At 43.4% G+C, this 18320-nt stretch overlaps 1 protein-coding gene across 1 annotated transcript in view; it reads left to right on the forward strand.

Moving 5' to 3' along the window:
* CNOT11 (CCR4-NOT transcription complex subunit 11) overlaps positions 1–18320 on the forward strand; it is a 127861-nt gene that overhangs the window by 40961 nt on the left and 68580 nt on the right. Inside the window, exon 3 of the mRNA XM_033949630.1 lies at positions 14057–14209. Within this exon, the coding sequence (XP_033805521.1) occupies positions 14057–14209 (153 nt within the window). The remainder of the gene's footprint in view (positions 1–14056; positions 14210–18320) is intronic.

The raw sequence follows: 18320 nt of genomic DNA on the forward strand, positions 1-18320 counted from the left end.
GGAGTCGTCTTTGATTCTGACCTCTCATTTTCTGTGTATATCCAACAAGCTGCTAAGACCTGTCACTTCTATCTCTTCAATATCACCAAAATTTGCCTCTTCCTCTCTAAGCACTGAGGACGAATCAGGGAAGAATCGGGAATAAGACCTGCATGAAAATGTAGGTGGAAGAAGATGCAAGCATAAGACTTGCATATATTGTAGGCGAAGACCCCTGAGAACCCCAAATAGTTATATTTCTAAGAGAGACATTGTGCATATGAATTCAAACTTCTAAGCAGTCATTTTCCTCTCTGCCAGTAAGAGAGAGATTCACCTTTGTTCCAGAAACCAGCAATCAGATCTCCTGACTGTGACATCACTGTTTTGGGACTTTTCAGAACAGTACAATACATGATAGAGGTCCTCGAAGGACAGTATAACTCAGGAAGTTAGGGGCTTGCTCTCTGAAGTTATTAGCCTTAGTATTGGGAATGCATTTGTCAGGGAAATATAGAAAGGTCAGTTTTGGCACCAGGTGACGTCACGCTTCAGTATGGCTCCATGATAAGTGTGTACACGATATAGCCAATAAAAATGATGAATGTGATGTAATCTGTAACTAGGTGGTACTCTAGGCTACTATAAATATTATGTTGACAGGTATAACAGGAGAGAAGAGAGAGGAGTCAGACCCAAAAGAACATCAGATAGCTATTTCATATGTATGTTATCCTTATAGCCAATATGCTGTACTTTGCTATTTCATGTGAGTTGCCTTTTGCTTATTGCTAATAAACTTATCTTATTGTAACTGTCACTGTCACAAGGTCTTTATTATGGGCTGATGATAAGATCTGCAGAAATCTTATCAGCACACTACCCAGACCCTTGTCCAAGCTCTCGTAACCTCATGCTTAGGTTGTTGCAATCTACTCCTAACTGGTATCCCTCAGTGTCGCCTCTCCTCCTTGCAATCTGTGCAAAACTGCTGCATGGCTCATCTTCTACCAACCTTGCTATGCTCATGTCGCCCCTCTCCTTAAGTCACTTCACTGGCTCCCTATCTGCTATCGCATACAGTTCAAGATCTTATTGCTGACCTACAAGTGTGTTCATTCTGCTGCCCCTCAATATCTGTCCTCGCCTCTCTCTCCTTATACACCTCCCAGAGAACTCCATTCCTAAGATAAGTCATTCTTAGCATTATCCTTCTTCTCCACTGCCAATTCCAGACTTTGTTCCTTTCATCTAGCTGCCCCCTATGCCTGGAATAAATTACCCAAGTTTGTCTAAGTCCCTTCCCTTGTTTAAAAGCAGGTTGAAATTCCACCTTTTTGATATAGTTTTCAATCCTTAATCCTACTCCTCTGCCCTCCAACCCAGCCTGCTGATTAACCGTTCCCCTTAACTGTATCCATGACATCCTGTATATCTGTCTTCTCTGTTTAGATTGTAAGCTCTTTCAAGCAGGGACTGTTTTCTTACTCTATGACTTTCTGCATATGTCTGGTAGCACTATAGAAATAATTAATAGTAGTAGTAGTAGTACTTTTATTACTACATTTTCCACAGATTAGAGGAGTATGGTATAAACAACAGCTGAACTCTTCTTTTCTTATGCTGCCATTACAATTTGGAATAATCTACCTGTTTACAATAGGACTGATATTAATTACTTAAGGTTTCGTAAAAATTTGAAAACTTTTTTTATAACTTGTAATATTCATGTTATGATATTTAAATTATTGATTGATTTTGTATTTTCCTGTAGATTTTACGACCTCTTTGAATGTAAATCGCCGTGAACCTTTTTGGTATAGTGCAATTAATAAATTGTGGATTAGATTAGAGAGAGAAAGCAGCAAACATACAACTACATCATTCACACCCTTCAACATGCACGCACATGTACGCACACACATGCACACATGTCATAGGTTAAGTAGAAATAGCATTCTAAGTGAACCCCCATGTGCAATACATATTCAAAGGGCTGGAAGCAAGTATCTTTTTTACACTAGTGCTCTTTACATACAGGTCATTCCATATTAAGTGGACCAGGAGCCCATGCTCGACCCCCTTAAAATCCAACGAAATTTTACAAAGGTGTTGTCTAGGGTCTCAAATGAAACTCTGCAAAACTTTTTGGATCTATCTCAATTTGGTCAGGAGCAATCGATCTACTCCCATGCCTCGTGTGACCTAAAACGCCAACTTTGCTTAAGCACTGCGGCAGAAGGAAACTACCTAGTAGTCTGAAATTTTGCAGTTTGGTACAACACTTTGGGGCAAATTTCTGTGCCAAGTTTGAAATCTTTTTCGAATGTGCTTCCATTTCTACAGGTCAGCAAAGTAGGCAAAAAATTCACAAACAAAAATTTTTGACAAGTTTGGCTCCATAGTGATGCTGGTAGGTAAATCTACTGAGGGTACAACTTTACCAGCAGACGTGCACCATGAGGTATTTCCAAGATTTGCAATATGAGCCTTTACAGTGAAGTGAAGCTGAAGATATGACCATCCAAAAAAATATGGCTTTATGCATTTATGCAAATTTTCACTGTTTTTCAGATTCAAATATCTCTAATGTGTAGTTGTTTTTTGGGGGTGTTTCTTATATCATTTGAAAGAGCATTTTTTTGCTACAGAAGCTATCCTGTTTCATCTTGGACCCGACCTTTCTTTGGAGAAAATTAAAGCTTCAAAGATAACCCCCCAAAAACAACTACACATTAGAGATATTTGAATCTGAAAATTTGCATAAATGCATAAAGCCATATTTTTTGGATGGTCATATCTTCAGCTTCACTTCACTGTAAAGGCTCATATTGCAAATCTTGGAAGTACCTTATGGTACACGTCTGCTGATAAAGTTGTACCCTCAGGTGACTTACCTACCAGCAGCAGTATGGAGCCAAACTGCCAAAATCTTTTGTTTGTGAATTTTTTTTTTACTTTGCTGACCTGTAGAAATGGAAGCACATTCGCAAAAGATTTCAAACTTGGCACAGAAACGTGCCCCAAGGTGTTGTATCAAACTGCAAAATTTCAGAGTCCTAGATAGTTTCCTTCTGCTGCAGTGCTTAAGCAAAGTTGGCGTTTAGGTCACACGAGGCATGGGAGTGGATCGATTGCTTTTGTTCAACCACCCCTAGCTCCTGACCAAATTGAGATAGATCCAAAACATTTTGCAGAGTTTCATTTTAGACCCTAGACAACACCCCTGTACAATTTGGTTGGATTTCGAGGAGGTCGAGCGTGGGCGGTTTTCGGTATTGATCTACTTTACATGGAATGACCCATACTTATTATCTTTTAAACCTGATATTTTCTGATATACAGTAATCTAGACTTTTTGAGAGGCTCAAACAAGGAAGAGAAATTCCTTTTGCTGATTTTCACTTGTATGGTGCTGCTTAAGATACTTTCTCTTTGACTTCCCTCCCAAAAAGTAGTAAAAAGCCCTTTACTTGTGTTTAGGGAAAGGGATTGGGACTTGTATACTGCCTTTTTACAACCACACTCAAAGTGGTTTACATACAGTGGTTTACAAGCAGGCAGCATATTCTCACATGTGGATGACGTCATCCATGGAGCCCCAGTACAGACAGCTTTAAAAGTGCATCGCCACTTTAAGAACTTGAGAAAGTTTGTGAACTGCTTGCACGGCACATGCGGTATCCTAGTTCTTAGTTTTCCGTGGAGCTAAGAAGTAATGTTTCTGAATGTTCAGTTTTTTCGTGTTGCCTTCCCGCTCATGCATTTTTTATCTTTTAATATTTCTTTTAAAATTTCTTCATTAGTAAAAAAAAAATCTTTATTTTCCTCACGGCTTTTTGTCTTCGATGACTTCATTTATTCTCTCTACAATTGAGTTTGACTTGGCTGATGCGGTCTTTCCGTCCATGTCCAGGCCATTAACGTACTTCTGAAAGTGCTGCAGGTGTCAAAGGCAAATTTCTATCACTGAGCCACTCAGTTGGTGCTTGCAGTGCCTTGGGCCTGAACATTGGGTGGAATCTTGCGCTCGGTGATCTACCCTTCAGAAATGTTCCATCAAGAGCCGTAAATTTCAACAGGAGAAGTTCTTCGGGACTAGCATGGACATCGCATCCTTCAACTTCGAAGACATTGACGCTGGCATCAGGAGACTTTGCTCCGTCCGGTAAGCCAGCTCAGAAGCTGCCAACCTCCCAACCATCATTGCAGGTTGATTTTGCATTGAGTTCCTTGATGCTGACCAAGCAGTGACGACCACTTTTGCAGCTTGCCTCAACATCGAGGTATGCAACCTCATCGAGGTCACCCTTTCTGAGGCAAGCTATGGTACTGATGGTACCGGCAGATAAGCCAAAGGTACCGGTGCTTTTCTTTCGTGAAAAGCTCGATGCACTTTTCCAAGTGGAGTTGGGTGCTGCATTCAAGTTGCTTACCCCAGTATTGACTCCCTCAGTACCGGCCCAGCCTTAGCATAAGGCTTTCAGATTCAGTGATACCGCAACTGGCACTCGGGAATGGCATTGACGCACCACGCCTAGACATCAATCTCCATCGAGACACCGATCCAGCTCTTTGAGACATCGTGCCACCTCCTCCTCCTCTCGACGCTATAAGTCCAGAAAGCATCATTCTTCTTCACGTGCTTCAAAAAGAAAACATTGCTCTCCCTCACATTCTTTGAAGAGAAAAAGAGCTTCATGTCATACCTCATTGTCATCGGATCATCACCGAGCTCGATGTATGCATTGATCTTCTCAACACACTCCTTCACCAATGCCCTTTTATGACTCTGACTTGCAGTCTGACTCTATAACAGAGGCTTATGATACTCCCTCGGAAAAGTCTCCACAGAAGTCTCCACCAATGGCTAAATCTCCTACTGTAAGATTTTTTCACTAAATTTATTAGGCAATTAGGAAAAGAGCTACCAGTCAAGCTAGAAGCTGATTCTTCCTTCAGTGCTGAATACTCTGAGGCCTTGGATTACGATGAGCCTCCCAAAGAACTTCTCAGATTACCATTACATGGTATTCTCAAAAAGACTTCATAAGAATTGGGAAACGCCCCTCACCATTACTGTGGCTCCCAGAAAATTGGACTCTGTATAAAATAATTTATTCATCGGGTTTTGATAGCACCAGTCATTAGTGGTGGAGTCGACTTTGAAAAAATCTGCGCCATCAAGAGTCTATGCCTCAGTGCTACCAGGGCGTGAAGGGTGTACTATGAACAAATTTGGTCGTCGCCTATACCAAAATTCCATGTTGGCGAACAGAGCACTAAATTACAATTTCTATATCTCCTGCTATATCAAGCATCTAGTTCGGAAATTGCCGCCTTTTGATACATTTCTTCTCAACATCTGCAAAAATTTCATCATATATTTGGCATCTTTACCTTAGCTAGAAGGTATATAGCGTTTGAATTATCTTCACCTCCTCTCTTCAGGGCAGCTCCATTGATACCGGGAGCTGCCCTAACACAGACAAACCCTCCCGCTGCAGGGAAGAGACTTCGGGCCGCTTGGGAGCCCAGCTTCGCCTCCCGAAGCCCCCTGCAACACAGTCTCTTCGGCTCCTCTCTTCAGGGCAGCTCCATCGATACTGGGAGCTGCCCCAACGTGGAACTGCCAACCAGCTGCAGGAAGAGGACATCGGGCTGTGTGGGAGTCCAGCTCTGCCACCCAAAGCCCCCTGTGGCTCAACTTCTTCACCTCCTCTCTTCAGGGCAGCTCCATTGATACCGGGAGCTGCCCCAACACAGTCCAACCCTCCCGCTGCAGGGAAGAGACTTTGGGACGTGTGGGAGTCCAGCTCCGCCTCCAGAAGCCCCCTGCGGCCTTCACATTTGAAAGGGAAAAAAAAAAATATCCAGCAGGGTCTATCCCTCACTCCGAAACCAGCAGGACATTGACACACTGAACAAACAAACAGACGTCACTTCGAACCAGCAACAAAATGAAGCTTACCCCACAAACACACACTAAAGCCACCCTACTGATAATCCTCCTCGTCTCCAGCTGGAAAGTAGTAGCAAATAACCTATCCTCCACACCCACAAGTTCCACTACAACTAATATCTGACACCACAACAGGAGAACCCTCTTAACAAGAAACTCAACCCTCCAAACCAGCACTCAACATCCCATCACCATAATCTGGAGAAGCAGGCCAACACTTCCCAAGACCAAACCTCAACCCCCTCCTAAAACGCTCATCTACCCCGAAACTACTCACATTTATCAAACTGATATCACTACCCTAAAATGTGCCTACATAAACATCAGAGCCCTAGGACCTAAAACGAAACATATAAAAAACTGGATAAAAACCGAAAACCTAGACTGCCTTTTCCTCACGGAAACCTGGTTAACCTCAGACGCTGACCCTAGAATAACAGAGGTATGCCCATAGGGATACAAAATAACAGTGACCTGCAGAGAGAAAAAAAGAGGAGGAGGACTAGCAATAATAATCAAGGACTCCCTGACCCTAAACATACTAGAAAAAACATCTACCACACAAATGGACTTCCTCGCCTGTCACCTCACAAGTACCACACTAAAAAACTCACTAAACTGTATGCTCTGCTACATAATACCAGGAAACTGGACCACAGTAAGACCTGAATTTGAAAACTTCATTTACCAAAACTCCTTGACAGCAGGATATAACCTTATCCTAGGAGACCTGAACCTACACCTAGAAGACCAAACATCCAAACCAGCAGAAAACTGTCTATCATTCCTCAAGGCCTTATCCTTCCAAATCCTAAATCCACAAACCACTCATGAAAAAGGACATCAACTTGACATTGCACCCACCCAACCCAACAATTCAAACACCTAATGGAACCTGGTCCCCCTCTCTCTGGTCAGACCACTACACTTACACCTTCAACATCAACTGAACCAAAACCACACCTAAATCCAAAAAAATAACATACACCTCACGCAAACACATCGAGCCATCCATATTCTGGACTAAAATAGATGAAACAATCCAGGACGGCTATCCCAAAGACTTCATCTCTCAATGGAATAACCTAACCACCAACATCCTTGATGAGCTAGCCCCACTACAAACCAAAACTAGAACCAGCAGAAGATCAGACCAATGGTTTGACAACGAACTGCTCCAACTTAAAAGACATTGCAGACAATTAGAAAGAAAATGGAGAAAAACAAACCAAGATCAAACAAAAGCTGCCTGGAATAAAAATCAACAAACAATACAAACTTCTACTAAAAGACAAGAGGAAAATCCACTACACCAATCTCATAGGCACAGAAACCCAAGATACCAAAAAACTATTCCAAATATTAAAAGATCTAACAAACACCAAGCCATACATGGCCACTAACAATACCCCACCACCCTCAGCCACCCTCTTAGCAGATCACTTCAAGAACAAAATTACAAATGCCAAAGCCACCCTCAATTTTACTCCATCTCACCTAAACGAACTCGCAATGCTCCCCACAGAAAAAGAATCAACTGTAGCAGACAGATCATGGTCTCAATTCCCCAACATACAATGGTCCGAACTCAATAAACTCTACAAAAAATACAGCCACGCCTCCTGTGACCTCCTCACTACCTCCAGTGTAAAATTCCGTACTCTACTTCAGCAATGGACACAAGCCATGCTCACAGATGGCATTTTCCCCACCGACCTCAGCGAAATCATCATCACCCCAATCCTAAAAGACCCTAAAGGATCAAAAGACCAGCCATCCAACTACAGACCAGTTGCCTCAATACCGCTATACATCAAACTTACAGAAGGCATAGTAGCTAAACTCCTCACCAACTACCTAGAAGACCATAACATACTCCACCCCATGCCATCTGGCTTCAGAACAACTTCAGCACAGAAACATTACTAGGCTCCCTTATGGACACAGCCAGACAACACCTTAGCACAGGAAAAATAATGCTTCTCATACAACTGGGCTTGACAGCAGCATTTGACCTAGTAGATCACAGCACCCTCCTGCAAATCTTGGATGCAATAGGTATCTCAGATAAAGTTTACTCTTGGTTTGAAGGCTTCCTAAAATCCAGAACCTACAGAGTAAAATCAGACAAAGAAAAATCTGAACCTTGGTCAAATCCCTGTGGCGTACCACAGGGATCCCCTTTATCCCCCACTCTCTTCAACCTATACACTGCCTCTCTTGGAACACAGCTAGATAATCTAGGCATAACCACCTATAGTTATGCGGATGACATAACCATTCTCTTACCATTTGATCAGCCAAAGACCACCATGACAAATATAATACACCGAACACTAGAAACTGTTACGACTTGGATGAAAAATCACAAACTAAAACTCAACCCTGACAAAACCAAATTTATCCTCCTTGAAAATGACAAAATCCCAACCATAACCAATATAGAACTCAACTCAATCAACTATCCCATCCAAACCACTATAAAGTTACTAGGAATGACAATAGACAGATGCTGCACCATGCAACCGCAAATAAATAAAACAATACAGAAATCCTTCGCAGTCATGAGAAACCTGAGACAAATCCGGAAATTTTTTGAAAGAACACAATTCCAGCTTATAGTGCAATCCCTAATCCAAGGACTGCTAGATTACTGCAACATCCTAACCTCCCCTGCCCCACTACTATGACCAAACAACTACAAACAATCCAAAATACAGCTCTGAGACTCATCTACTCACTGAGGAAACACGACCATATCACAGAAGCGTATATCAACTCACACTGGCTACCAATCCAAGAAAGAATACTATTTAAATTCTACTGCATGTTATTTAAAACCCAATATGGAAACAGCCCATCCTACCTAAACAACCGCCTCATCCAAGCAACCTTAACCAGACACAGAAAAACGCACTCCCCATTCATACCCCTCCCCCCCGATCAAAGAAGTAAAACGGAAAAAAACTACACGATGGCCTCCTAGCCACTCAAGCCGCAAAACTAGATAACCAGATCTCTAACCTACTGATAACCACCCCAGACTACAAGATATTCAGAAAAGAACTAAAAACCATACTTTTCAAGAAATTCCTGAAACAATCCTGACATGATCCACTCGTTACAACTCTTGAAATGACAAAAGATCTACAACTCTAGAAAGGACAAATGTTCTTCCATTGTACAACCTGAAAAAACAACAAATGATCTTCCTTAGTTTCCCTTTCTCCCTAAATCTCTACCTACACCTCTCCACTTTTTACCATTCAAATACTGACAAATGTTCTACTCTTTACAACTCTTGAAATGACAAATGATTTACTCTTTACAACTTTAGTAATGAATAATGTTCTTCCATTGTAACCCCCCTTTCATAAATCTTTTGTAATCCGCCTTGAACCGCAAGGTAATGGCGGAATAGAAATCTGTAATGTAATCTTCCAGAACCTCGGCAATATCAGTGGCCATGAGATATCTCGCATGGCTAAGAGTCTCAGATATTGATATCAATCTTCAGGACAGATTTAGTTAACATTCCCTGCTTAGGAGAGAAGCTTTTTAGTGACTCTAATGAAAATACTACACTGATCATGAGAAAAATTGGGATGCTGTGGTTAAATCCAAGCCTAAGCCCTCAACTTCTAAATCTTTTAAGCCTTCTTCATATCAAAGGTGCTTTTCTTCAAAACGAGCTGCTTTTCTTAGACTGCAGCAGAAGCAAGAGTGCCCACAGAAATCTTAATCAGCAGCTCCTCCAAAGCCTACTCAGTCATTTTGATAAGTCATTTTGATAAGCATAGCCACTGTTCCTCTTCCCCAGTGTTTTCCTCAACCAATCGAAGGTCGGCTCCAATTGTACTATCATCGTTGGAAATTGATACCCATAGACCTCTGAGTTCTAAAAGTCATTCGAGAGCGATACTCTCTTCACTTCATCACTATACCTCCAGATCATCCTCCAAGAGAGTCGTCTTTCAACTCTCAGCAGATGTCCCTTCTTCTTCAGGAGATAGAATCTCTTCTTCTCAAGGCAATAGAGAAGGTTCCACCTCTCCAGAGGAGTCAGGGATTTTATTCCCGGTATTTTCTCATCCCAAAGAAGATGGGAGGTCTATATCCAATTTTAATCCTCAGGGGCCTGAACAAGTTTCTAGTGAAGGAAAAGTTTTGTATGTTGTCCCTGGAAACTTTATTTCCCCTCTTAGATAGCAATGACTGGCTGTGCTCTCTAGATATGAAAGATTCTTATACTCACATTCTAGTGCATCCGACCTCCAGAAAATTCCTCAGATTTCAGGTAGCTCAGTCCTACCCTTCGGCCTTGCATCCTCTCCCAGAGTGCCTGGGTGTAGTAGCAGCAGCATTGCGTACTTGGTCTCCAGTTTTTCCCTATCTGGACAATTGGCTGATCAAAGATCCAACCTTGAGTTCAAAGAAGTGTGGGATGAACACAGAGGATTTAGAATCAGAAAATAATATTAAATATTGAATTAAGGCCAGTACTGGGCAGACTTGCACGGTCTGTGTCTGTATATGGCCATTTGGTGGAGGATGGGCTGGGGAGGGCTTCAATGGCTGGGAGGGTATAGATGGGCTGGAGTAAGTCTTAACAGAGATTTCGGCAGTTGGAACCCAAGCACAGTACTGGGTAAAGCTTTGGATTCTTGCCCAGAAATAGCTGAGAAGAAAAATTTAAATTGAATCAGGTTGGGCAGACTGGATGGACCATTCGGGTCTTTATCTGCTGTCATCTACTATGTTACTTGCAAGGAGTGATGGCAGCGACTGGAGTTCGAATCAGTTTCCCCAAATCCCAACTTCAACCCTCTCAGAATCTGCAATTTATCGGAGCTCTGCTAGATACCATTCATCTCCAGAGCGTTTATCCCTTAGCAAAGCCAAGAGAATTTGATTCATCTTTGCCATCAGACTTATCTTCAGTCAATCTCGGCCAGACAAATGATGGTACTCCTGGGTCACATGGCTTCAAGGTGCATGTTACTTCATTTGCAAGACTTCATCTTAGGACGCCTCAATTGGCTCTTGCATCTCAGCGGTCTTAAGCTCTTGACCCACTGTCTCAACACATTACAATCGCATCTTCACTTCGATAATCTCTACAGTGGTGGATGAACTCTTCCAGTCTTTCCAGAGGGTTTTTATTCCAAACACCTCCACATCAGAAGGTTCTGACCACAAACTTGTCCACCTATGCTTGGGGAGCTCATCCGGACGGTCTTTGTACTCAAGACCCCTAGTCTACCCAGGATCAGCTTTCCCATATCAATCTCTTAGAACTCAGAGCGATTTACAATGCTCTCAAAGCATTTCAGCACATTGTGCCCAACCATGTCCTTCTAATCTGTATGGACAATCAGGTGGCAGTGTATTACATAAACAAGCAAGGAGGGATAAGGCTCTCTCCTTCTTTGTCAAGAGTTCCAGAAGATTTGGAACTGAGTGATTGCTTGCAACATTTTTTTTCAAAGCAGTATACATTCAAGGGGAACAAAATTCTCTCGCACACACTCAGCAGGTTCCTTCAGCTACACGAGTGGACGCTCAACTTTGCAGTTCTGAATCACATATTCTCTCTCTGGGGGATTCCTCAGATAGACCTGTTTGTGTCCCTCCCAAATCACAAACTGCCCCCAGGTTTGCTCCAGGCAGTACTCTCCCCAACGTCTGGAAGCGAATGCTTTTCTTCTGGAGTGGATGCACAAGTTTCTCTATGCACTTCATTCAAATCATCTCATCCTCAAGGCGCTTGTCAAGTTAAAACAGGAATCGGCCACAATGATTCTGATAGCTCCTCGGTGGCCTGGGCAACCCTGGTTCTCCCTTCTATTTCAACTCAGTATCAGGGAATCAATGCCTCTTCAGATTTTTTCCATCTCTTCTCTCGCAGAGACGCGGATATCTTCTGCACTTGGTGTACTCTTCATCATCATGATGCTAAATCCACCTCTTTATCTTCATTATAGGATTATCTTCTACATTTATCCAACTCGGGCCTCAAGACCACTTCGATTAGGGTTCATTTCGGTGCTATTGAGGCATTTCACAGGTAAACCTCTAACTGCTCAACCTCTTGTGTCCAGATTCATGAAAGGACTTTTCAATGTCAAACCATCTCTCAAACCCCTTCCAGTAGTTTGGGATCTCAATGTTGTTCGTTCTAGACTTACGAAGCCTCCTTTTGAACCAATGCTTTTGGCTCATCTTAAATACCTCACTTGGAAAGTGGTTTTTCTCATCTCCCTTACCTCTGCTCGAAGCATAAGTGAACTTCAGGCACTGGTGACGGATTCACCGTTCACAATGTTTCATCATGACAAAGTTGTGCTTCGCACTCATCCGAAGTTCCTTCCAAAAGTAGTCACTGAATTCCATCTCAATCAATCTATTGTGCTTCCAGTGTTCTTTCCTAAGCCTCATTCTCATACTTTGGATTGTAAATGAGCTTTAGTTTATTACACTTCTCCCTCAATATTCGCGGAGATTAGGGGCAGAGCCAGCATGCGAATATTAAAAAAAACACAAATAATATTTGGGCTGGTTCTGACCCAACCCCCACCTTCCCCTGAAATCCTGGACCTTACCTTAAGCCCTCTGAGACTCCCCAGAACCGTACCTGGTGGTCTAGCGGGCTTTCGGGGCAGCAGCGATCTTCCTATGCTCCTGCCCCATGCAGATCACTCATAGGAAATGGCAGCCATTTACTGTGAGTGATCTGCACGGGGCAGGAGTGTATGAAGATCGCTGCTGCCCCAAAAGCCCGCTAGACCACCAGATAAGGTTCCCGAGAGTCTCAGAGGGCTTAAAAATAGCCCAAAAAATTAAAATCGATTAAAAAAAAAAAAAATTGCGAATAACCGAATCACCGGATACTGAAACCGCGGATTCAGAGGGAGAAGTGTACTTACAAAGAACTAAGCCACATAGAGCATTTCCTCAACTTTTCATTTCCTTTGATCCTAATAAGTTGGGACATCCTGTATCCAAGAGAATTATTTGTACATGGATGGTGGCTTGTATGACCTATTATTCTCAGGCTGGGCTGCAACTGGGGAGTTGTATCACAGCCCACAAGGTCTGAGCTATGGTAGCTTCAATTGCTTTCTTACGTTCCACTCCTATTGATGATATATGTAAAGCTGCTACTTGGTCCTCAGGTCATACATTCACATCTCACTACTGTCTGGAATCTTATTCCAGACGGGATGGTCACTTCAAGCAGTATTGCAAAATTTATTTTATTAATGGCAAACACTCCCTGCATCCCATTCTAGTAAGCTAGGGAGTCCAACATGTGAGAATATGCTGCCTGCTTGTCCTGGAATAAAGCACAGTTACTTACTGTAACAGGTGTTATCCAGGGATAGCAGGCAGATATTCTCACAACCCACCCACCTCATCTGGCTGGCTTCTTAGCTTGCTTATGGAATTGAGGTACCGCAAGCCTACGTTGGGCAGGAAAGTACTCGTGCATATGCGGTGTGGGCTGTTCGCAAACTTTCTTAACTTCTTAAGAACATAAGTAGTGCCTCTACTGGGTCAGACCAGAGGTCCATCATACCCAGCAGTCCGCTCATGCGGCGGCCCATCAGGTCCAGGACCTGTATAGTGATTCTCTATCCATACCCTTCTATCCCCTTTTCCTTGAGGAAATTGTCTAATCCCTTCTTGAACCCCAATACCGTACTCTGTCCTATCACGCCCTCTGGAAGTGCATTCCAGGTGTCCACCACCCTTTGGGTGAAGAAGAACTTCCTATCACTGGTTCTGAATCTGTCCCCTCTTAATTTTTCCGAATGGCCTCTTGTTCTTGTTGGCCGAATGGCCTCTTGTTCTTAAAGTGGTGATGCATTTCTTTAAGCAGTCTGTACCGAGGTTCCGTGGATGACGTCACCCACATGTGAGAATATCTGCCTGCTGTCTCTGGATAACACCTGTTATGGTAAGTAACTATGTTTTCAAGCATTTTCTCTTTCTGTCCCAGTGGGCTCACAATCTATCTAATGTACCAGGGACCATAGTGGATTAAGTGACATAATAAGTTGAAATGTTTTGGTTTGAATAGGCAATTGATATTTTTGTAACATTTGTTTACAGAGCGCCAGTCGGAACTACCAACGCAAAGCAAAGCCAGCTTCCCCAGCATTCTTAGTGATCCAGACCCAGACTCCTCTAACTCTGGTTTTGACAGTTCTGTTGCTTCACAGATCACAGAAGCTTTAGTCAGTGGACCAAAACCACCAATAGAGAGTAAGCACTTATTTCTGCTTATTTTTAAATGGTCAGTAAAGTTTGTCATCTCTGAAATAGAAATTAAATCAGTGTTTCCTTTATAAAAGGAAGGGTAAAGTTTTAAATTATACTGCTGAGCTTAATAATGCTATTTGATATAGAGCATTACACCGTGATAATAAATATTGGGTATCACAAATCCCTAGGCCAAAGAGTTTAAAGTCTACATAGGAAAAGAAGATAAAACAAATTGCCCCAGGGCAAAGGGATTGTCACTGGGAGAAGTGAGATTATGCAAAAATAGCCACACAGATGTCCCTTTTGATCTGAGGGACAGCCTAGTGGTCAGTACAGAGGACTTTCCAGGTATATATCCCATCTTGATTCCTTTATATCAGTGGTCTCAAACTCGCGGCTCGGGGGCCACATGCGTCCCGCTAGGTACTATTTTGAGGCCCTTGCTATGTTTATCATAATCACAAAAGTAAAATAAAACAGTTTCTTGATCATATGTCTCTTTAGCTATAAATTACAGTATTATTATTATGACTTAGCCAAAAGGAAACTATAAAGACTTTTACCTCCTGCAAAATTGTCATTTCTTTAATAAGACATCACCTATTTTTTCTGTGGCCCTCCAAGTACCTACAAATCCAAAATGTGGCCCTGCAAAGGGTTTGAGTTTGAGACCACTGCTTTATATGGTGTTGTAAACCTTCCAGGAACAGATGAAAAACCTACTGTACTTAAGGGTACATTCTGTTATGTTCCTTCCAGATTCCATATGCTAGGTATTCAATCCCAACCCACAATCTGGAAGTTGTAGAAATTCACACTTTTCTGAGCACATGTTCCATCCCCTTAGCCTGAGAACTAGTAAACATATCTAGTTATAAGTTCTGCAAGCAATCCTTTTAGAAGTCTTTTGCAGTTGCTCTGCTTCTATTTCTTATTTTTTCCACTTAAAGTTCATTTCTCTGTGACTTTAGTGGCTTGAGACCCCTCCCTGGTGGTCCCCTGTCAAAGAAAAGGATGCAGTCCTATGGTGCTGGACTGCAGAGAAACTCTGGTAGATCTGTGGGTTAGTCTGCTGTGTGCCACACTTCTTAGAGTACCCAGGATCTCTTCCCTTAAGAGTCTGCTGGCCAGTGATCTTGTCACAGGTTTCAAGCACAAGCTGTGTACGTTTTGGACGGAAACCCACCTGGGTTTCAAGGCGCAGGCTGCCTTTCCTGCACCTGACCGTGTGGCAGAGGATCCGTGGGGTTGGAGGGGGTGTTGTCGGTGTCTGGCCAGCTGGCAGTCTGAAGATCTTCAGTTCTGTGCATTTGGTGCTGTTTCTGAGGCAGAAAGTCGTTTTCCTCCATTCAGCTGCTTTTAAAAACACTGACAAGCAAAGGCACTACAGAATTATGAGTACCTCCATTATGTTCTATGAGAACTTTGGGGGTGGCTTGTGAGGATATTTAATTTTTGTTTTTCACAGTTTCTAAGGATAAGGTTCAGGTCTCCCACCTCCCTAAACCCCAAATCACTATTTTTTATTTTTGGGGATTTTGCTATTTTTGGAGCAAATTCGCTGGCAGTGACCATCTTGGATTTTTATTGATCTTTTTTTTTTTTTTTTGCAAAGTTTTATTTCTGCCCAAAACCCCTCAATTTGCCTAAAAATAATTTCTCCAGCCCTTAAGTTGTGGAAATGGCCATTGAGCAATAGAGGACTTGGATGCTGTTCTACCACAGTGAGGCACATCAGTTAGAACAGTGTTCTTCAACCTTTTTACACCTGTGGACCGGCAGAAAAAAAAAAATTATTTTGTGGACCGGCAAACTACTAGGACTAAAATTTAAAAACCCCGTTTCCGCCACATCTCCGCGAGCTCGGTCCCCACAAATCATCTGATCCCATCCACACAAGCCTCAGTTATGATTTTATATTGAATGTATTTTATTAAAGTATAAAAAGAAACAATATTCTGTACAGTTGTCATTTTATAAATACAAATAATTCAGAGCAAGGATCAACAAAACCCCTGTCTCCCCTCCCCTTCACATATATCCCCTCTACTATCAAGAAAACTGAACAAGCCAAATTATTACAGAATGCTTTCAATCTTCTTTTCACTCTCTTCCTTCCAGCGTCTGCCCTCTCTGTCTCTTCAATCCAGCATCTGCCCCTTCCATCCACTGTCTGTCCTCTCCCCCTTCCATATGGTATCTGTCTTCTTTCTATGCCCCTCTCCCCTTTCCATCCAGCTTGTACCCCTCTCTCCTTTTTACATGATTCATTCCAGCTTCATTGCTCTCTTCATTTTTATCTCTCCTACACCAGATCTATCATCGTTGTCCCTCTCTGCTTATTTTTCTGCTGACCCCTTCCTATCATCAATCTCTCTACTTTCTCATGCCTGTGTCTCCCCTTCCCCTCCTTTAATCTCTCTGCCAGCTGTTTCCTTCCTTTTTTCATTCTCCCTTCCCTCCTCCTCCTGTCCAGCAGTAACTCTCTTCCCTTCCTCCCCTCCCAGCAGCATCTCTCCTTCTCCCTCTCCAGTAGCAGCTGTCCCTTTTTTCCCTTGCCCAGCAGCTTCCCAGACTCCTTTCCCTCCTCCCCTCCCAGCAGCATCTCTCCTTCTCCTTCCCTCCAGGTCCAGTAGCAGCTGTTCCTTTTTTTCCTTGCCCAGCAGCTTCCCAGATTCCTTTCCCTCCTCCCCTCCCAGAAGCATCTCTCCTTCTCCCTCTCCAGTAGCAGCTGTCCCTTTTTTTCTTTGCCCAGCAGCTTCCCAGATTCCTTTCCCTCCTCCCCTCCCAGAAGCATCTCTCCTTCTCTCTCTCCAGTAGCAGCTGTCCCTTTTTTTCCCTTGCCCAGGCTTCTGATAGTGGCTTTCTCCCCTCCCAGCAGCTTTTCTTACTTCCCAGCGCAGCGATTCAGGAAGGCAGCCTCGGGTCCTTTGTTGGGTCGCGCCGCCTCTGAGGAAAGAGGAAGTTGCATCATCAGAGGCAGCCGCGACTCAGCAAAAGCCCCGAGGCTGCCTTCGTGAATCGCTGCGCTGGGAAGTAAAGGAGAGCTGCAGAGAGGGGAGAAAGCCACTGTCGGAGGCTCCCCAAGATCTCTCCGGCCCAGCGCAGACTTCAGATGTTGATCTTGCCGGCCCTGCGCGGACTGGCAGGAAATTGAAGTAAGTCAATCTTGCCGGCCCTGTGCGGACCGGCAAAAATTTCCTGCGGACTGACACCGGTCCGAGGACCGGCGGTTGAAGAACTGTGAGTTAGAACAAAAAGGTGATCAAAAACCAAAAACGAACACCTGCTCCCCCGCAGCCTGCACCTTCCCCTCTCTTACCTCCTTAACGATAATAGGGCAGCCTGCAGGCTCGCTGGTGTTAAAGTGATCCCTGCAGCTGCCCGTGGTCCTCAGCGGCACGTTCTCTCTGACGTCAGGGGCAGGATCGCGACAGAGAGAACGTGCCGCTGAGGACCACGGGCAGCTGCAGGGATCACTTTAACACCAGCGAGCCTGCAGGCTTGCCCTATTATCGTTAAGGAGGTAAGAGCGGGGAAGGTGCAGGCTGCAGGGGAGCAGGCGTTTGTTTTTGTTTTTTGATCACCTTTTTGTTCTAACTGATGTGCCTCACTGTGGTAGGACAGCATCCAAGTCCTCAATTGCTCAATGGCTATTTCCGCAACTTACATTGTCCACGGCAAGCAGCCGCCGATCTTGTTTAAAGCTCATTCAATGAGAACTGTAGCTGCATTGTGGGCGAAATCTCACACAATTCATCCTGATGAAATTTGCAGGGTGGCTACTTAGTCCTCTCGTAATACCTGTTTTACCGAGTGAATGTGGCGGCACGTTCTGATGCCGTTTTTCAGGCCCTCTGTTTTGAGGGCAGGCTTTTCTGTGCCTTTGTAGTTACCGTTGCTTTGGCATGTCACCAAGCATATGGAATCTGGAAGGGCCATAACAGAATGGAAGATTAGATTTATACCTTCGATAATCTTCTTTCTGTTAGTCCCTGGAGGATTCCATATGGCCCACCCTCTCTGTATATACTCAATTGTTTTGGAGTATCCTTCTCCTTTCTGCCTCGGTTACTCTCCTTGCAGCCAGTTGCCAGATCCTTTGGGAAGT

This window comes from Geotrypetes seraphini, chromosome 6 (genome assembly GCF_902459505.1).
Source record: "Geotrypetes seraphini chromosome 6, aGeoSer1.1, whole genome shotgun sequence".
Lineage (NCBI taxonomy): Eukaryota > Metazoa > Chordata > Amphibia > Gymnophiona > Dermophiidae > Geotrypetes > Geotrypetes seraphini.